Source organism: Cnephaeus nilssonii (assembly GCF_951640355.1).
Source record: "Cnephaeus nilssonii genome assembly, chromosome: 21".
Taxonomy (NCBI): Eukaryota; Metazoa; Chordata; class Mammalia; order Chiroptera; family Vespertilionidae; genus Cnephaeus; species Cnephaeus nilssonii.
The window spans coordinates 16,319,974-16,341,029 of NC_137092.1; the positions used below are offsets into that span (position 1 = coordinate 16,319,974).

The window sequence follows — 21,056 nt, forward strand, 5'->3', positions numbered from 1 at the left end:
AGCCTGGTATCTAATGCACCTGATCAGAGGAGCCGTCCCCGTGCGCAGGCTTTCTGTTACTGGGGTGGGCAGGGTGACTTCTGTCACCACACCCATTCGACATTCCTGCAGACAACCTGTACCTCCCCCTTACCTGCTGTGTAGCCCCACGAGGAATATCTAGACCTGCCTGACTCTGGCGGGACCCCTATCTCTCCCATCAAACTGGGGGACCCCCAAAGGCAGGGGCATCTCCTCACTGTTCTGCCCACTCCAGGCCCTAAGGCATGCTCAAGGTTTGGGACAGCAGCAGTCAATGAGAGGAAAGGGCTCAAGAGGGCCAGGTAACTTCGCCAGGGCCCCACTTTTCACATTGTGGGGTGGGGTGACATTCTCCCTGAAAACCATCAGACTCGCACAGCGGAGACACCCAGACACAGAGGAGGGGAACCAGGCAGCTTCCTCACAATGCAGAGCACGGCCAGGCAGCTCACCTAACGTCCTGTACTCGTCCCGGGCCTTCCTCGCTCGGAAAAAGGCCTGGATCTTCACGACAGCATGAACCTGCCGTGAACACAGACAGAAGAAGGATCACTGACCGCCCTTGCCCTGGTTTCCTGGGTAACGGCTGGGAATAGGGACAGGGTGAGGAGGACGGCACTCACGTTCTTCTGGAAGAAGCCCAGACGCCTCCGGTATCGCCTCCGAGCTGCCCACATCCGGGCCCAAGCCTGAATCTGGGGAAAGGGACACGCTGCCCTCAGACCCAGGACACTTCGGCCATCTCCCAAGACCACAAGTCGGTGAGAGGACTGAAAGACTGTTCTCGGGGGATCTTTCCAGAGAGACAGGGACCTCCCGAAGCATGCCAGCTACCTTGATGACGGCATCGACGTTTGCTTTTAAATACTGCAGCCGTTCCAAGTACATCTTCTTTTGTCTGTGACCCCGCCAGTGAGCCTGCACATTGGGAGAGAAAAGAATTAACCCTGGCTGGTCCCTGTTGGCCTGAGAGGCTTGTAGAAAAGCTTGTCCTGGGCTCTCCAGGGAACGTGGAGGGAGAGGGGGACACTGGCCCTGTTCCCCAAGAACTTTGAATTTCACGGGGGAGGCCAACTACTGGCACAGAGCCAGCCAGGCCCTCTGCCACATTCCCTGGTACCAGCTCGCATTATACAATCAAGCACACGTACCCATGCTCACCAACACCTCCTCACAGAAACTTAACTAAGATTCAAGCTTAAAAGAAATTAATAAAGCATACGCCTACTCACCAACTTCAGCAAACCATGAACCACCTCCTCCCCAAATACACTCACCCACGCACTGAGTCCGCCCACAGACACCACACTCCCCATCATCCCTCACATGCACAGTCTGGGAGGCATACGGTGGCATGGGTGTGGAGTGTGCACAGGCACAGAGCTGCGTGCCCTCCATCTCTACCAATGGGTACAGGTCACTGAAACTCTCAGCTCACACTTCTCTTTACAACTATACCATGCAGCTCTCAGTAAACCTTCCCTCCAAGGTCCCCAGTAATTCAGCTGTCAGTCTAATGGCCTCTCCCCCTGACTGGTCTGCTACAAAGGGTTCAAGTGACCTCCCTCCTCCATAAATCACACCCGCTTTGGTCTCTAAGACACAAATCTCATGGCTCCCTTCTGTTTCGGTCTCCTTCCCAGGGGCCTCTTCCCTTTCACCCCAAGCTTGTGTGACATTCATTTTCCTAAAGAACCACTTGGACTATGTCTCTCTCAGCCCCGAAGCCCCCAGAAGTTCTCATCCATCTGACCTCACTCCCCATCTGAATTTTTCATTGGTCCCTACCTTCTTAAGGATTCTAGTCACACCAGATATTTCACTTTCTTCTAATTAGGCTTTATGATTTTCTGCCCCTGAATCTTTGCTGATGCTCCCCCTCACCATCCCCACCCCCGCCAGCCTTATCTCTACCCTCTGAAATTCTTCCTCCTTTAGGGCCCATGTCAAATTCCTCCCAGGTGCTCCAGCCCTGGAGTACACTCTACCACTGACAATGTCATAGTCTGGTGGGTTATGAGCATCCCCTTTCAGCCAATGTCCTCCCAGCCCTTCTCAAAGCCACCTCTCCTGGCCAGGCCTACCCTAGCCTAAGGATTGCACTGGCCCTCTGCCAGCTTGGCTGGAGTGACACCCGCTGCTGTCCCTCCTGGAGCCTAGAGGCCAGGAGGCCCCATTTTCATGTCTTTCCTCATCACTCCTTCCTCTCCTATCCCAGGTACTGCCTGGCATACCCTCTGGACAGCTGCCCAGTAAAAGGCACAGGTGGCTCCTCCTTAACCAGGGGGCCTCGCGACCTGGGTGGTTGGAATTTAGGACTCGGACTGGGGTCCTGACCAAGGCCGGAGCGTTCAGGAGAGATTACAGTCTCACACCCAAGCAGGCTCGCTTCTGAATCCCTTTTCTCCATAGCTGGAAGGCAGGGGGCCCAAGGCTGTGCCACCTCTCCCTCTCTGGCTCCCCGGACTTAGGCCAGACCCCACAGCACCAGTACTGGTAGCAAATGACTCTATCCTCCTCTCACTGTCGGTGTGGCTTTTTGGCTCCTTGGAGAGTTGGTGTGAAGTTCCAGTCCAGGCTCATAGGAGGAATCCCTATGATTCAGACCACTAAATGTTGATGACTAAGGTTCTGTATTGAGTTCTGGGACTGATGCCCTGAAATATAGCAGCTCATAATGGCTACCCCCGATGGGGCGCCTGCTGAACGGTGTGCTACATGTAATTTTCCTACCTAATCCTCACATTAGGTGAGTACCATCATAATGAACGAGGAAACTGAATGCTGGAGAGGGCTGAGCTAGGGTGCTCGAGGTCACAGGACCCAGAAATAGTAGGACCAGGAGGCAAACTCCAGCCTCTGACTCCAAAGCCTGAGCTCTCAATTACCACCCACATGCCCTACATCATAATCCAGAATCGAGGGCCATTTGCCAGTCTCAGCCTGTGCATCTGGGGTGCTCTGAGGATGTCTTTTTGCCTCTACTATCACAACGTCTAACATCAGCTGTATTCCAGTGATCAATGAGCTGTCTCACACCCAGCTCCCACCCCTGCCCAGTGCCCAGTGGCAGCCTTTGCAGATACCAGGCATTCGGAGATGTTCATTAAATAAAGTATCTTTACACTGCCAACACCTCTATGAGGCCCTCCAGGTCACATCTACCTGGGGAGGTCTCTCTTTGTTCAACTCCCATCATTCCTGGCTTGTAAAGTGCCCCAGCCTTAGGTAGGTTGCAAGAATAAGACTGGAAAGGACTGGCTAAAGACAAAGGGCAGAAGTTCTTTCTCTAAGAGCTATCCCACCCCTTTCTGTTTAAACACTGCCCTTTCTCCACTCCTATTCTAGTAGGAAGCCCTCCTGTTGTCTTACTAAATCATATTCCACTTTCCCCGTGGGGCAGCTAACAAGCAGCTCTCATACTCTCTGGATTGGGATAGTGGTGACAGTGACTAGCACTTATGCCATGTTTTTGCCTATCTGCCAGGCACTGTTTTAAAGCACTTTAGGTATTATCTCACTGAATCCTCACAACAACCCTCTAAGGTGGGTGCTACAATTTCAGGTTCTGTTTTTCAGATGAAGAAACAGCGGGAGAAACCTGTCACAAGTGATAGAGCTGGGATGCAAACCCAGGTAGTCTAGGGCCCAGAATCCATGCTCTTAACCAGTATGTTCAGAGGCCAAAAGACCATCCCAAACCCACTCAGCAAAAAGGAAGTAGCAAGGGCCCGGCCGGTGTGGCTCAGTGGTTGAGCGTCGCCCTGTGAACCAGGAGGTAGAGGTTCGATTCCCGGTCAGGGCACATGCCTGGGTTTCGGGCTCAATCCCCAACAGGGGGTGTGCAGGAGGCAGCCAATCAATGATTCTCTCTAATCATTGATGTTTTTATCTCTCCCTTCCTCTCTGAAATCAATAAAAAGATATTAAAAAAAAAAAAAAAAAAAGGGAAGTCAGAGGGAACCACGAAGCTCAGGTAAGTTCAGGCCCTGAAGACGGAGAAAGCCAGAACCCGGCACCTGGATCTTGATGACTGCTGGGAGCCAGGTCCTCAGAAAGTGCGAATGCTCAGCAAACTTCTGCCGAACCAGGAAGCCACGGAGGCGGGCCTGGAGCTGAATGACAAAGCCGACGTTGGCCTTCCAGAGCTGTTGGCGGTCATGGGCAGCAGTGACCTTGGTGACGGCTGACTGTGGAGGCAGAAGAGAGAGCCTGTGGGTGGGAGCTTCTCTCGCAGGGGATCCCTCATCCACGGTCTCCTCCCTTGCAGGGGCCCTGCCAACCTGGATCTCCTCCCGAGTCAGGTGGGAGGTGTTGAGGCAGCAGCCCTGGGGTCGCTCCCAGGTCCCCTGAAAGGTCTGTAGGTGGAAGTAGTAGGCGGAGCCATCCTTCATGTCATGTTGAACCCAGAAGGCTGTGTCCCCTAAGCAGAAGCCAAGTAAGCAGAGAAGGGTCGGTGGAGGCAAGAGGTGGCTAAGGCAGGCTGAGAATGGGGGGTCAGGCTAGGGCCATTACCTGGGCGCCTCTTCTTTGCCATGGCACCTTCCAGGACTCGCTGGTAGCCGTCAGCACAGTCAGGAACCACCCCTCGGAGGGCCACATTGGGGTTCCTCAATACCCGCTCTGTCTGGTCTGCTTTGCCCTCCTTGATGGCCTGGTTGATGGCGGCCACACCAAGAGCCACTGGCAAGGGCATCAGAAAGGAGTGGTCAATTCTTCCCCAAGTCCTTCCCATGGGCCCTGTCCTGTCCACCGGTAAGGGATTCGGAGGAGGACACAAAAACACCCCGTATGATAGAGAAGACAGGGAATATCCCAGGATGGATGCAGACACAGGAAAGCAGCAGTTTGCAGCTGTGCTTGAAGAAAAGACAGCAGTCAAGGAAGGTTCCTGGAGAGGCAGCGTGGGGTGGGCTGGGTAAAAGAAAGTCAGCTGGTACAGAAGGTCAAGGCCAGGATATGGGCACAGAACCCCAGGACAGTTTCTTAGGAAGAAAATAAAGTCCAAGAAGTGGAGGTGGTTGATGCAGCACCTGCCGTCCAGTCACTCAGACAGATGGACAAAGGGACTCCAGACACTGAGAACTAACATGTTTGTGTCTATTTGCACTGATCCTGCCTACTTTTCCTCAAAACCAAGACTTCTCTACACTCAAGACTAAACGTTCTCTAGCCAGAGCTGATGGGTACAATAGCAAATAGTACACATTTTTGGCCCCCACCTGATTTCACATGCTCACATTGTCGGGGAAAGTGCCCGCATAGAAGGAGGCAGTGGGGAGACAATCACTCTCAACCCCTGAGGTTGTCCTGCCCAGTGACTGCTGGGAAATCCATCCTATGGTCCAAGCAGCAACCCTTCTGTTCTGATTCCAGCCCAGTTCCCCGAAGAGGTTGAAGGGGAGATGGAGGTGGCTGGGGAGGCCCTGATTATCTGGGCTCCTGCCGAGCCCACAGCTCCTTCCCTCCCCTCCACCCTGCTGCCCCTGGCCCGGCCCATTTACTCCTCTGAGCTGTGTTTGTGTCCTGGTTGGCTCTGGCCACTTCCTGGCGGATCTCTTCCAGCCACAGCACAGCTCCAGGATCTCTTGTCCCCTGAAAAATTGAGAGATAGAAGAGCCCAGGTGGTCTCCCTGGTTCCCAGGTTCAGCCGCCCAGGGGAACCCAACTGCAGGCTGACACTGGGAGCCACGGGGACAGCAGTCTCCCCTCCTCTCCTCCCGCCCTGCTTAGGGATGGCCTGTGCTCTCTGGGACTGCTGCCCTCAGAAGGTTTCTTCCTCCCTGTTTTCAGGCTTGTCCAACATCATCTCAGCTTGGCCACAGCATCCCCATCTCTTACACTTACCTCAGTATCCACCACCCAGTCAACAGCTCACTTTCCTGCCCTTGTGCCTGAGCCATGTCCAGAGAGAGCCAACACTGGAGACTCCACGTACCTGCCCTACTCCCCATTACCCTACTTCATACCTTCTTAGGCCCATCCGATCCTGACCTTTACCTTCTCCTTCCCAACCTTCTCTACCACACAAAGTAGTAGAAAGGTTACATGTGCCACATTCTTTAATTCATTTTATTTTTACCCCCATTCCAGGAGGTACATAGGACCAGGGCATGCAGTATTTTATAGATGAACTAGAGGCCCGATGCACAAAATTCGTGCAAGGGGCTTGGCCCTCGCAGCCCCGGCTTCGTCCAGAAGGTCGTTCAGCTATTTGGTCTAATTAGCATATTAGCTCTTTATTATATAGGAGGATAAGTGGAGCTCAGAGACATTAGAGATTTGCTAGAGGTCACATGGTCACTAATGTCAGAGCAGGACATGTCTAACCCAGTTCTCTGGCTCCCAGGCCTGTGCTCGTCCCATGCACAAGGCCCCACTGCTCTGTGCTGGCAACCAGAGCTTCTGGCTGCCATCATCTCCCATGGCCAGGTCACACCCTTCCTACCCCCTCCCCAGAAGGGACTGTCCATCAAGTTGGGGTTCTCCAATGATGCATACTGGCTACAATCCTAACCACAAGGGATGTTCTTCCTGCTCTGATGACCAACCCAGACAGCCCAAACCTCACCTGGGCCTTCTGCCTTTTGGCTGCCACGAGGAGGAGATGGTACCGAGGGGCGACAGGGAGGCTGACATTTTCCAGGCCGGCTGAGGGAAGCAGCAGGGCAGATAAGGTCTTCTCAGGGTTGTCCTGGTTCAGAGCCTCATTGATGAGACTGACCGCGAGGACCTCTGGGAAAGAGATGTAGGTGGGCAGAGGGCCCAGACTTATGGCTAAGAGACCGGGCTCCCCACGGCAGGCCATCCTCCCCCAGCCCCAGGCTCCACTTACGATCGGTCTCTTCCTGGACCTGGGCGTTGACCTGGCTCACAGTGGCCTGCAAGTCATTCCAGCTCAAGAAGGCCCCATTCACTCCACGCTCCTGTCGCAGCTTTACCAGAGCATCAAAGTAACTGGCAGCAGGGCGGGCAACAAGGGCATCGTCAGCCAGAAATCAGGGGGAACTCCCGACCGACTTCCCTCACCTGGCCTCCAGGATATCAGCCTCTTGGTTCTCTTCTCTCTTCACCGGCTGTTCTTTCTAGGCCTCCTGTGCTGGTCCCTCCGTGACCTCTAAACACTGGAGTATCCCCAGGCTCAGCCTCGAGCCCTCCTTTCTCCCTTGGTGACCTCATCTCATCTCATGGCTTGAAGCACCAGATTCTACTAACTCCCCAAAGCACACCTCAAGCCCAGGCATAAATCCCAGCTGCCTCCTTGGCATGTCCATGTGAAAGCCTGATAAGCACCTCAAATCCCACAGCTCACACCTGACCTCCTGATCCCCCTGCTCAACGTGTGTATCCCACAGTCCTTCCCATCTCAGAAAATATTCACTTCAGCCTCACAGGCCAAAAATCTGGGAGTCATATGGATCCACTCTCTCTCACATCCCATACCCACTCCATATGCAGTTCAACTTTCAATGTATATATCAAATCTGATTCCTTTTCACCACTTCCACTGCTACTGGCCTAGGCCAAGCCTCCATCGCCTCTGCCTGGATTACTCCAACAGATGTCTAACAGGTCTCCCGGCTTCTCCCCTTCTAACCTGTAGTCCATTCTCAGCACAGAAGCCAGAGGATCCAAATCGCCTCTCTCCTCACTCAAAAACCTCCTCTGGCTTCCTTCCTCACTGAAGTAAGGCCACAGCTACTTGTCTGGTCTCTGCTACTTTTTATTTGATATATTTATTTATTTTTAATATATTTTTATTGATTTCAGAGAGGAGGGGAGAGAGAGAGAGCGATAGAAATATCAATGTGAGAGATGATCATTGATCGGCTGCCTCCTGCATGCCCTGGACTGGGGATCGAGTCCACAACTGGGCATGTGCCCTGACTGGGAATTGAACTGTGACCTCCTGGTTCATAGGTTGATGCTCAACCACTGAGCCACTTCTGCTGAGCTGGCCTCTGCGACTCCATCTCCCACCATTCTCCTGTGCTGACTCTACTCTGCCAGATGGCTTCCTGCTGTGCTCTGGATACACCAAGTACACTTCTAGGGCCTGTGCCCTGATAGTCTCACTTATGCCCTACAGGTCCCTCCCAAAATGACCCCCTTACCAAAGGGGCCTCCCATAACCACACTATGTGAAACAAACTGCCCCTCCCACATCCCCACCTTTACCCGCAGTGTCCTGTTCCATTCTCACCACAGCTCTCCTCTTCCAATCATCTGACGTGTTTGGTTTTTGTCTGTCTCCCCTACTAACATGTAAATTTGAGGAGAGCAAAACTTCGTTTTGTTCACTATCGTTTCCCAGCACGTAGCACAGTATCCGGCACATGAGCAGGAACTCAAATCTTTGCGATGCAAGAGTGACTAACTGGAGGAAGGGGAATGACTGTGCCCCCACCCACTCCTAGGAAGAACAGGCCATCACGCAGAAGGCTGGTCCCCAAGTAGAATTCGGCGTCTTGGCTCCATTCCCTCCATCCCCTCCCTCTCAACATGGGGCTGACCCTTTCTCACCGCTGAGCATTCTCGCCTTCCACCTCAGCCAGGCCCGTGGCGGGGTTCACCAGGCTGCTCCAGAAGCCGCTGGCATCCCGGGCCCCCAGGGCCTGGTTAATCAGGACCACGGCTGAGAGCATCTCCACAGCCACGAAGAGCTCCTCCTGGCCAAGCTCCTACAACAGGGGAGGGCTGGTGAAGGTCGGGGCCCACCTGCCATCCTGCCCCCAAGACTCTGCCATATCCCAGGCTCTATCCCCACACCCCATTCACTGACACTCATACTTAATATCTGAGAATGCTGACTCTGTGCTCAATGTGTAAGTATTTCACACATATTATCATTTAATTTTCATAACAAGCCATGAGGTAGGTATCATTAATATCCCCATTTCACAGATGAGCCCATAATCAAGTAGTGTAAGTTAACCCAGCCGCCTGATTCCAGAGCCCACACTCAACCGGTGAGCTCTACCAGCTCCGTTCGGGTCCCTTCTACACATGAAGAACTGCACTGAGACCCGGGCACACAGACAGGAAGACACGGTGGGCACCTCCACCCTGCACCACACACCCCAAAGGCCCTGGCCCACTTCCCTGCCCAGTCCTCCTCCTTTTTAAACATCTGCTTATGCTCTTCCCTCTGTCTGGAGCACCCCTCCTGTCCTCTACAAACAGAATATTGTGAATAATAATAATAATAACAACAGCCAACGCTTACATGCCAGGCTCATTCCTAAGCACATATTAACTCATGAAATGTATCACGGTCCCCATTTACTATATGGTCACGAGGCTGGAAGTAGCAGAGCTAAATGGAAGTCAGGCAGCCTGGCTTGAAAGTCCGCAACCTTAGTCACTATGCTGCCCTTAGTCCTTATTTGCTGCTTGGGCTATAGTCTCCTGTGCTGAGGCTGTGCCCTTCCTGAGTCAAGCCTGGAGTCGATGCTCTATAAAAGCCTGCGGGGGGCGGGGGGTGGTTATGATTCTCTTCCTCTCGTCCAGGAAGCCTTCCCAGACTTACTAGCTCTGCTCGCTCCATTTCCCTGGTCTGAAGTCCTATTCCACTTACATCATCTACTCTTCCCTCCCTGTGTCTCTGCCTAGACCCTCTAACAAACTGCGAAGAGCCTGTCACCTAAGGAAGGGCCCTATCACCCCACTGTCAGAGCAGCTATATGGACTGGGGTGACGTGGGACAGCAGAATTGTTCAAAGCACGGGCTGCCAGTACATTCCGCTTAGCATTCGTTCTGCACTGCCGGTTACACCTGTGTTGGGCAAGTTACTTAACCTCTGCATCTCAGTTTCCTCACCTCTAAAATGGAAATAATACTTACCTTATAGGTTTCTTCCAAGTATTAAATGAGTATGTAAAACAGTTTTTGCTTGGTGTAACTATTATACTATACTCAGGGGGCAAGCCTGGTCACCCTCCTTCCTCCCCTAATCTCTACTGGCCCCTAAGAGTACCCTCAGAGGGTGCTCTGGGCTGACTGCCTGATCCCCCCCAGCAGCGAGACCCACATTTCTGGGGCTTACCCCCTGCTGCTGCCGCTGGAGTACGGCCAGCTCCTGCTGGTACATAGCCGAGGCAAAGGCATACACAGGAGGCAGCTGGGCTTCAGGGCACATCAGCTCCTTCACAGTGTCAGCTGCCACCCCCTTCCGGATGGCTTTGTTGATCCTCCGCACAGCCTGGAGCACTGCAGGGAGGAACAAGAGAGCTGCACAGGCTGGCCATTCAGAGCCGTTTCTACTCTCCTGGCCTATTAGGTTCTGCTGGGGATCTCTGAGGGGTAATGGCTTTGTAGCTACTCTTAAGAACTATTCTGCTAGGTTCAAAATGTGTTTCTAAAGGTTCAGGAGGAATGGGGGCTGGGTCACTTTAAGAAGAGGCTCTGGAAGAAGCAATATGTGAGGACTAGAAGTCGAGGAGCTCAGCAGGTAACTCGGAGTGGTTGTCATGGCAGAGGTGAGTCCTTTAGGTGGTGAGCATAACACTGACAGGAGGCTATGAGCATAACGAAAATGAGGTTAGTCAAAGGGCTCCAGGGTGGATCAAATCTTGATGACAAAACAGAGGAATAAAAAACCAGCTCCGAGGTGGAGCCATCTGGGCGGTAAAGGGCAGGAGTAAGCAAAAAAGGAGGCATGGCGCATCAATGTAGGTTTAGCTTTGAAACACCGGGACTTATGGGCACTGGCATCAAGGAGCACACAAGCTACTGGGGAGAAATAAGGATACAAAAACACCCACAGTGCATTGCTGTCACTGCATCTGGGAGATCACTACATTTCAGGAGGCAAAGGAACTATAGCAAGTGGAAACTGTCAAAATAAAGGGGACGTGCCTAGAAGGTTGCCTACCCTAGGAGGACAGCCTGGTGCAGCACTGCCACTACGTCTAAGGCCTTAATGCACTTATCTGTAGTGTCCCTCCCAGCAGCCAGGAATAGGGCACACGGTGTGAGAGAGGAGAGAAGGGCCCTGCCAGGATGGAACACCAGGCAGCAGTCTGCCCTGCGCTACACAGAAACTGGCAAAGGGTTAGCTTCGCTTCCAAGAGCCTGTGATACATCCGGGCAGACCTCAGCCTGGAGAGCACTTACTGGCTTGTTCTTGATCGCCCTTCATGTTGGCAGCAGCCACACCAGCTTGAATCTCCTCCTTTTCCAGAAGCCCCACCAGGCCCAGCTCCTGAAAAAGGAAGAGATGCAGTAGAAAGAGTCCTCCGGGAACCATGAACACGCTTTAGGAGCGGTCAGCGTGAGCTCCTAGGCCCACCCAGTCACCCACCGTCCATGCGACCGCTCCCGTTTAGGTAGACTAGCCTGGCCCACCCATCCCTGTTAACCCATCTCTAACCTCTGGCAATTTATTACCCAGCCAACGTCTGAAATAACAACACAGGTAACACAAATATAAATAGTGCCAGGGAGAAAGTCAAAACAGCATTGACAATGAGAGTACTAAATTGAGGTCCCAATTCAGCAATCGGGGAGCCTAACACTACCTATTAAAACTGCCCCTAGGTCCCCCAGTCACTTGGAGATGATCAGAGAACAGAACCTGATCAGGTTAGTCCATTAAGCTTCGGGGTGACTTAACCGTTTAAACATGTAGTCAGCACTTACTGGATACAAAGAATTGACCGAGGTGATACCTAAGTATGAGGCCCTCCCCCATCCTACAGTCAGAGGAAGTAGCAGGTGATAGACGGAGCCTGACCTGTGCTTTCTGCTCCCTGTCTGAGCTCAGCTGGTCCAGGTACCAGTCTGCAAAATCGCTCCTCACTCCTCGCAGGGCTAGGACAGGGTCTTGAAGGGCCTCAAGTAAGGCCTCAGGGCTCTGCCGTTCCAGGGCATCGTCAACAACTTCTAGAGCCCCACGGACTGAAAAGACAAGACTCCATAATGGACAGTGTGGAAAAGCCCCCCGCCACCATCCCCAGCCCAGCCCTAGAAGTCTGCCCTCTTCCCGCTGGCCCAGTTACCCCCACTCCTGCTCCCTGAGTTCCTGGGGCCCAACTAATCCAGCCCAAATTCTGCAGATTGACCTACACAGCTTTTCCATGTCCCCACCCCAGACCTTGAGCCCACCCCTCCTGCCCTGATCTTCTCCTCCCCATCCATGCTCCACATCCCCTCCTTGAAGGACCCCATGGTCCTCTCTATGAATCTTCATTCCAACAGAAGCCCCCTTGACAGATACTGATAGCGGTAAAGTAGAGCACACACTGCCTTGACTCTGATCTTTCCCCGAGATGAGAGTTGGTCCCAGTGAGGCCACAGGGCTTTCTGGCCTGAGAACCATCCCCAAACCTCCCAGTGCAGGAGCTCACGCTGAGCATTCCCCTACGGCCCTCCTGGCCTAGCTCTCTTACCATTGACATGGTTGATGTTGCCCTGGATTTCCGCCTGAGTTAGGTAGCAGTCATAGATGTCCTGGCTTTCTCCATCATCCTGCAAATACTACATTGAAAGGGGAACCTGGGAAAGCCGATTCCAATTTCTCCTCCTCCTTCCTCCCTGTCTATACCTATGTCTTCTTCTGGGGGCCTTCCCAAGGTCAAAAGTCAACCTGGTAGGGAGGAATCTGGGGAAATTGTGGGGTCCAACCCTCTGGCACTGACACAGTTAAGTCAAACCAACCTCTGGAATCCCCAGCCCAATCTCATTCAGTTCTACATTCCACAGTCTCTCTCAGCCCTCACTGAAGATCTATCTCCCCCCTCACCCCCCGAACCTCTTCTCCTATCTTATCTTCTGAATTCTCATTATTCTCCCAAGTTCCTCTCCAAGTTCTCTAAAATAACTGACAAGTTAGTTTCTCTAAGCAACTTTGGAACCTAGAAACAGAACATACAGGAGTCCTGGTTTCACTCAGGTTTTCTAAGCCACCCGGCTTTTTAGCCCCTGCATTCCAAGGTTCCTCCTTACGCAGTTCCTGGCATTGGCAGCCTTCTCCATCTTGGCCTGGGCCAGCAGCTCCTGGTAGATGACTGCCAAAGGCTCTCGAAGATTCTCCAGCAGAGCACAGGGATTCTGCAAGGCAGCCAGGGTGTCCTCGACCACCCCTCGCTCCACTGCCTCATTGATAGCAAGAACAGCTGCATGGACTGGTAGGGGGCACGGAATCAAGGTCAGGAGGCCAGAACACACCCAGCCCAGCTGCAAGCTACTCTGACATCATCCCTTTTCCATCCACAAAGGCCAGGCAAACCAGGATGAGAGGTATCCAGAATCCACCCGAGAGCTGTGAGGCTCAGAGTCCTCCCGTTCTCACTGAGCCTACCCTTAGCCGAGCAGAGCCCAGTCCCTACCTGCAGCCTCATCCACTGAGAGCTCATTGGCCAGGATGCCCCCGATTTTGCTGAAGGCAGGAAGCTGAAGGCCATATTTGGCCAGTTCAGAGGCCATGTTGCTGAGTTCCTCAGCTGCAATGATACCACACGTGTCCTTCATCAGGCCCAGAACCCCCAGGAGCCGGCCCAGAACCGTGGTGGTTGGGAAGGAACTGGGCTTACCTGTGAATTTCACTTTCCCGTACAGATCATGGATCTGAGGGGCCAATCCCAGCCGGAAGAGGAAGAGACTGGGAAAGAATGGAAAGCATTGGGACCTATTCATTTTGACATGCTGCCCATATGGGCTTGCAGGAGACCTGGAGATGAAGACCACTCAATGCTTGCCCTCAAGTCACCCCCAATCCACAGGAAGAGATTGTTGGAAGTCAGCCCAAGGCAAGGGTAACAAGATGCTGTGGAGATCTGGGGATTGGGAAGGCTTCACAGGTAAAGGCACACTGCAATAGCGGGTCACCGGATGGAGATGGAGAGTGGGAAGAGCATAACGAAGAGACCCGTTGAGTTAAGGTTCAGAGGCTTGAAAGGACAATCACGTTCTATGATTTAGCCAACTGGCTGCTGATGGTAGCTGTGTACAGAACCAAACAGCCTTCACCATTCACACCAAGTTGCCCTTGATGGGTCATGTGTCACCAGCTGAAGGCCTTTCCCTGGAGGCTCTTTTCCTTCACCCACACAGGTCATGCATATGTGTCCCACAAACATGCACATGAATCTAAACACAAACACACAGATCTAAAACCTTACTCTCCTGAGATGTGCTTCCCATGGTCTACCCTCCATCCTTCCTGCTACAGCATTTGTTGCTGTCAGTTGTTGGTTGCATCCACCTAGAGCAACCAGGTTGACAGAAGTTTGAGGTCTCTCACCTGAGTGCATGGATGCAGTAGACCACTCGGGGCATGTTCTTCTTGTCATAGATGTCCGTGGTCTCTGGGAAGAATGTCTGGAGGGGAAACTAGCAGTTACTGCCACTGGGGACCTTTGAGCACCACCAGATATGGAGAGAGGGGGCTGAGGAATGGGTCTTCCTCTCCAACCTGGGTGTGTGCTCCTTTGTTGCCTGGGGCTTCTAGGTCAGTCTCCCCAACCATTAACAGCCAGCCCAGTGTAAAAGGCAACAGTGACACATACTAAGCCAAGACCCAGTCACAGACACACAGCCCCAAGGAACTTAAAGTCTTAGATTAAGTTAGTTTAGAAAACACATGGAGACTGGCCAACATGACTCAGTGGTTGAGCATCAACCTATGAACCAGGAGATCACGGTTGGATTCCTGGTTAGGGCGCCTGCCCAGGTTGTGGGCTCAATCCCCAGAAGGGGGTGCGCAGGAGGCAGCCCATCAATGATTCTCTCATCATTGATGTTTCTATCTCTCTCCTTCTCCCTTCCTCTCTGAAACCAAGACAAATATATTTTAAAAAGGAAACACATGGAGATGAAGGCTAAAGGGCCCCAGGGAGAAAAAGTGTATATGCATGGTGTGGGTTGCGGGGCGGGGGTGGGGGAGGGGGAGGGCGGGCGCGGGCGCTGGTGAACAGTAAAGATGAACCCCAATCTTGAGGCCCAGTGTTACCGAAGGCAGACCGATGTGGGCTATTGCAGAGAGCCAAAAATTGATGTTGTCTGTGTGACGGAAATGCAAGCCAGTTGCCTGAAAGGGAAAAAAAGAGAAGAGAATCCATTTCCACCGTTGTCAGAGTTCCCTATGAGCAGAGCTCAGACCACAGCTCGGAGATTCAAGCGACTGGAGGAGCCAGAGGTCCCTGCCCCATCTTCCCACACAGAGAAACACAGAGCAACAGAAATCACTAGGAAAGGGTGACCCAGAGGGATGTTTGAGAAGGATGGCACAGGGGTGGGATTAACAATCTTGTAAGGCTTCCTAGAAAAGGGGAGTGCAGAACGGGGATGGGAAGGAGGCAGGCTGGGCTAGCCAGGGCATGGGGAGGAGCACTGTGCCCAGGAAGTACCTTCAGGCGGCAAAGTCCACCAGCCTCTGACTGTCCACAAACTGTAGGTAGAAAAGTCTTCTTGGAAATTCTCATGCTAGGGGGTATCTCAAAGCCCACCTATCAAGTGTCCCTTGCCAAGGATACCGTACACTGCCTGACTGGGAGACGTCAACTGATACCTGTTGTCCCAGTGCAATGATGAGTAGCACTCTTTTCATCCTCAGAAGTATCCAGGTTTGGACAATAAGTTATACGGTCACTCTACTCTCACAGCTTTAAGAAGGAGCAATTGGAGGGGAACAAGGTAGAAGGCAGAGACCTCTGTTCCTCACCTGGTACCGCAGTTGCTCCATATCATAGATCTTCTTCAAGGGAACCACAGAGGGTGCAAAGCGGTGGCCCAGCTTGGCCAGCAGCACTCCATTCCGGAGGTTCTCCTCCAGCTCCACGGGGGGAGGGAGCTCCTCCTTCAGGCAGGCCTCCATCCAGCTGAGAGCACGAGAGCACAAGAGCACCTTCTCACCCGCCCTGACAGCCACCCCAGTTCATACTCTTTCCATAGGGCCCAGCAATCATGCGCCTTGATATTTACCCAAAGTAGTTGAAACTTACAGCCACATAAAAACCTGCGCACGGATGTTTATAACAGTTTTAATCATAATTGTCCAAACTTGTAAGCAACCAAGATGTCCTTCAGTAGGGGAATGGATTAATAAACTGGTGCATCCAGACAATGGAGTATTATTCATTGATAATAAGAAATCAGCTATCAAGTCATGAAAAGACATTGGGAATCTTAAATGCATATCCTATATAATAAAAGGGTAATATGCAAATTGACGGTGGAACGACCAGAACGACCGCTCGACCCGTCACTATGAGGCGCACTGACCACCTCTCGGTCTGTCCCCCCAGTGGCGAACAGAGAACCAGGGGTGGGTGGCAGGGGATGCGGGCGGTGCCAGGCCAAGGCTCCCACCCTGCCAGTCGCCCCACACACAGAGGGCGACCCATGGCGGGGGTGGGGCCGGTGAGCGGGCGGGAATGGCCGGCCTCTCGATCCCTTCCCCCGGCCGTCAGGCTCCGATTGCCCGATTGCCTGATTGCCCAATGGCAAACGGAGAACTGGGAGTGGGTGGTGGCGGGGGGCGGGGCCGGCTGCGGGCAGCCGGGGAAGATGGCCCTGATCACAGGCCAGGCCTAGGGACTGTACCCGTGTACGAATTTCGTGCGCTGGGCCTCTAGTTACTAAATAAAAGAAGCCAATCTGAAAAGGCTTCATACTATATGATGACAAGAATATGACATTCTGGAAAAGGCAAAACTATGGAGACAATAAAATGATCAGTGGTTACTAGGGGTTAAAGAGGAGGGAGAGGCAAATAGGTGGAACACAGAGGACTTTTAAGGCAGTGAAAGAATTCTGTATGATACCATAATGGTGGATACATGCCATTAAACATTTGTCCAAACCCATAGAATACACAACACCAACAGTAAGTCCTAATGGGTCTTATGGGTGATAATGATGTGTCAGTATAGCTGCATCAATTGTAACAAATGTACCACTCTTGTGGGGGATGTTGATAATGGGGCATGTGTGGGGTCAAGAGGTATATGGGAAATCTCTGTATCTTCCTCTCAGTTTTACTGTGAACTGAAAACTGCTCAAAAATAATAAAGACTTTTTAAAAAAGATGCTGTTTCAACTCTCCCTTTCCCACAGAATGGACTCTTGTCCTTTTGCATTTGCTTTGGGGGCAGGTGCCTGGGGTGGGCAGGGTAGGAAAGGGAGACCAGAAAGAGGCAGTCCCTCTGCTCACCGCTTGGCTTCCTCCAGCCGGCACAGGTACTGATAGGCAACGTTCTGCCGCCTCTGCTCATCCATCTCCTCAGCCGTGAGGCGTTCATCTGAGGAGTGAAGGGAAGCCAACGAAGGGAGCATTACACAGAGGGCCACGGCAGTGAAGCTTCTTAGTAGACTTTCTTAAGCAACTCTGCTCAGAGACCAGAAGCATCTCCCAAATATGTTTCCCATTTCCCAGGACAACCCAACTCCAATCTTCTGCTCCCATCCAGTAAAGCTATTCTAGCCAGCACCCTATGGAAGGATGGCCTTTGAACCCTGTATCAGGGAGATCTGACCTGTATTGGAGGCATTCTTCCCATTCCTCGTCAATCTTTCTAACCTCCTCCTTCCCAAGTCTACATGGACCTTCCCTCAGGACCTCCCAGCTGGGATATCCAGATCCCTCCTTGGCTGGCAAATTAGCTTCTTATTTTATCCCTAATTAATTCTCAGTTCTCCAAGAACTGACTTGTGTCATCCTCCTTAAGTACTCTTCCTGAGGCTAGGTTAACAGAACCCACTAGGGCTCATCATTCAACGGCCATTCATTCGTTCAATGCCTCCTAGATGTCAGTCACTAGGCTAGTGGACCACTACTCTCAAGAATACAGATATAATTATTAGAACAGAACAACATGGAAGTAAAAAATCTCCAACCTAATGTGTTAAGTGTGATTATAGCCCATGCATAGTTTATACAGGCAGCAGAGGAGCAAAGGATTCTACCTATGAGTAGAATCTTAACACATTAAGTGCCAAGCCTGTTTTGTCTTCCTTTCCGTTTAGCCCACGATATCTGATTTCACCAATATGCTGCCGGCATCAGTGCCTGACTGGTCCGGATGGAAAGTATAGTGCCAGTCACCGGTGACTGACATGGTGCTTAACGTGTTAAAGAATGAACAGGTAAAAAGGGGGAAAAGGTATTTCAATAGAGAGAACCACGTGAAAAAGGCCATTCACTTGGGATTAACCTTTTGCACTCGGATGTCGAGTGTGACTCGACACGGTTAGCATCGGTAGCAGCTCTTTTTATACTCTTTGAATGTATCAATAATTTGAAATATAAAAAAATCCAAATAAATAAGTTTGCATGAAAAGAAACTCCAGTTTTTTATTCTACTGTTGCGCTTTGTAAAATCTGGGGTATTTAAAAAATTAAATCCCGAGTAGAATAAAGGAATAGAGAAAAAAGCAAGCGAGTGCAAAGGGTTAAGTGGAAGGACAAAAAATTTTTAAAGATCACAAAGGTATCTTTATTCTCCTTTTTGGTACAGGTCACGTGAGGAGGAAATACTCTCCAGGCTAAATAAAATGCAGACAATACTCTGACCCCCAAACTCAAGAATAGGGGCTCCCTTAAATGAGACAACATTCATAGTCTGCCTTTGCCACAGCCTCCCTTTATCCTTCTCCTTCCTTCTTTCCCCCATCCCCCTGGTCTCCTTAGAGAAGACAATACAAAATTAGATATGTCTTTTCAATATATCCTATATAATAAAAACCTAATATGCTAAGTGTCTGGTCATCTGGTCAGCCATTCAACCAATCAAAGCGTAATCCTCCTATCTAATAAAAGAGTAATATGCAAATTGACCGTACCTCTGCTACACCCACCAGCCACACCCACCAGCCGATCAGGAGCGAGTATGCAAATTAACCCAATCAAGATGGCTGCGGCCACAGAGAGAGCAGGAGGCTTGGGTTTCCCTGGCAATGAAGGAAGCCAAGCTTTCCACCTGCCCTGGCCTGCCTTGGCCTCCGCTTAAGGCTACAAAGTTTCAATTATAGAAGATAAATAAATCCCAACAAAAATGGCAGCAGCCATGGAGCTGGAGAGAGCAGGAGGCTTGAGTTGCCCCCGGCGATGGAGGAAGCCAAGTTTCTGCAGCCCTGGCCTGCCTTGGCCTCCGCTTAAGGCTACAAAGTTTCACTTATAGAAGACAAGTAAATCTCAACAAAAATGGCTGCAGCCACGAGTGAGCAGGAGGCTTGGCTCTGCTCAAGGCTACAAAGTTTCAATTATAGAAGATAAATAAGTCCCAGATACCAGGACCTCCGCTTGGGTTGCAGGGGGGCGTGGCCGGCCTGCAAACCACCAGAGGCCCCTCACCCAGGCCGCCCCATGCCCCAAGGGAACCCCCACCCTGATCCGGGACACCCTTCAGGGCAAACCAGCCGGCCCCCACCCATGTACCAGGCCTCTATCCTATCTAATCCTCCTATCTAATAAAAGAATAATAGGCAAATTGACCATCACTCCAACACACAAGATGGCTGCCCTCATGTGGTCAAAGATGACTGACCCCATGTGGACACAAGATGGCCACCACAAGATGGCCAGCAGGGAAGGGCAGTTGGGAAGGACCAGGCCTGCAAGGGAGGGCAGTTGTGGGTGATCAGGCCGGCAGGGGAGGGCAGTTGGGAGGGATCAGGCCTGCAAGGGAGGGCAGTTGTGGGTGATCAGGCCAGGAGGGGAGAGCAGTTGGGGGGGACCAGGCCTGCAGGGGAGGGCTGTTAGGGGTGACCAGGCCGGCAGGGGAGGGCAGTTAGGGGCAAAGAGGCTGGCAGGGGAGTAGTTAGGCATCAATCAGGCTGGCAGGGGAGTGGTTAGGGGGTGATCAGGCTGGCAGGCAGAAGCGGTTAGGGGCAATCAGGAAGGCAGGCAGGCGAGCAGTTGGGAGCCAGTAGTCCTGGATTGTGAGAGGGATGTCCGACTGCCCGTTTAAGCCCGATCCCAGTAGGATCGGGCTTAAACGGGCAGTAGGACATCCCAAGAGGGGTCCCAGATTGAAGAGGGTGCAGGCTGGGCTGAGGGACACCCCCCCCATGCACGAATTTCGTGCACCGGGCCTCTAGTATGCTAATAATATGCTAAGACTGCTCGACCGCTTGCTATGATGTGTACAGACCACAAGGGGGCAGACAGTCAACCAATTGCTATGACATGCACTGACCACCAGGGGGCAGATGCTCCAACTGGTAGGTTAGTTTACTGTTGGGGTCCAGCCGATTGGGACTGAGTGAGAAAGGCCCGACATGCCCTGGAGCTCTCCCATGGTTCCTCCCGGACTGGTCAACCTCCCGTGTCCCTCCCTAGCCCAGATCGTACACCAGTGGGGTCCCTCAGCCTGGCCTGTGCCCTCTTGCAATCTGAGCTGAGGGTCCCCCTCCCCCAGAGTGCACGAATTTTGTGCACTGGGCCTCTAGTGTGTGTGTATATATATATATATTTTTAAACACATTTTATTGATTTTTTACAGAGAGGAAGGGAGAGGGATAGAGAGTTAGAAACATCTATGAGAGAGAAACATCGATCAGCTGCCTTCTGCACACGCCCTACTGGTTATGTGCCTGCAACCAAGGTACATGCCCTTGACTGGAATCGAACCTGGGACCCTTGAGTCCACAGGTCGACACTCTAGCCACTGAGCCAAACCAGTTAGGGCTAGTATATATATTTTACTGATTTCAGAGAGGAAGGGAGAGGGAAACAGAAACATCAATGATGATTGGCTGCCTCCTGCACGCCCCGCACTGGGACCAAAACAGAAACCACCAGGCATTTGCCCTGACCAGGAATCAAACTGTCAAACAGTGACTTCCTGCTTCACAGGTCAAAGCTCAACCAGCGAGCCACACCTGCTGGGCTCAATCTGTCTTTGATTCAGCACCTAATGTCATTCCCACTCCTGATCATATTTCTTCTCTATATTGTATATCCTGCAATGATTTGGGAGAGGGGCAGGGCTTATTTGAATTGGCAGTTAAGCAAGTTAAAACACACACACAAGTTCAAATTTGAAAGCACTGGCCAACTGCAGGAAATCCATCAGTTCCTCCAGTGGGGTGTATA

General features: G+C 52.0%; 1 protein-coding gene across 3 annotated transcripts in view; it reads right to left on the minus strand.

Annotated features, from left to right (window-relative positions):
* Positions 1-21,056, minus strand: part of IQGAP3 (IQ motif containing GTPase activating protein 3) — a 40,952-nt gene that overhangs the window by 18,888 nt on the left and 1,008 nt on the right. For 2 of the 3 annotated variants that reach the window (XR_013813007.1, XM_079762188.1), the window contains exons 2-22: positions 17,175-17,262; positions 15,684-15,840; positions 14,973-15,050; positions 14,265-14,341; positions 13,555-13,622; positions 13,351-13,464; positions 12,968-13,146; positions 12,412-12,499; positions 11,757-11,920; positions 11,138-11,225; positions 10,068-10,231; positions 8,545-8,702; positions 6,857-6,978; positions 6,593-6,756; positions 5,526-5,616; positions 4,537-4,704; positions 4,305-4,444; positions 4,041-4,211; positions 856-939; positions 645-716; positions 474-543 (exon numbers count right to left, since the gene is read on the minus strand). Coding sequence is in view for 1 of the 3 variants with exons in the window: in XM_079762188.1 (XP_079618314.1) it covers positions 474-543; positions 645-716; positions 856-939; positions 4,041-4,211; positions 4,305-4,444; positions 4,537-4,704; positions 5,526-5,616; positions 6,593-6,756; positions 6,857-6,978; positions 8,545-8,702; positions 10,068-10,231; positions 11,138-11,225; positions 11,757-11,920; positions 12,412-12,499; positions 12,968-13,146; positions 13,351-13,464; positions 13,555-13,622; positions 14,265-14,341; positions 14,973-15,050; positions 15,684-15,840; positions 17,175-17,262 (2,505 nt within the window). In the remaining 2 variants the exon portion in view is untranslated. The remainder of the gene's footprint in view (positions 1-473; positions 544-644; positions 717-855; positions 940-4,040; positions 4,212-4,304; positions 4,445-4,536; positions 4,705-5,525; positions 5,617-6,592; positions 6,757-6,856; positions 6,979-8,544; positions 8,703-10,067; positions 10,232-11,137; positions 11,226-11,756; positions 11,921-12,411; positions 12,500-12,967; positions 13,147-13,350; positions 13,465-13,554; positions 13,623-14,264; positions 14,342-14,972; positions 15,051-15,683; positions 15,841-17,174; positions 17,263-21,056) is intronic. The other variant, XR_013813006.1, reaches the window with a different exon arrangement.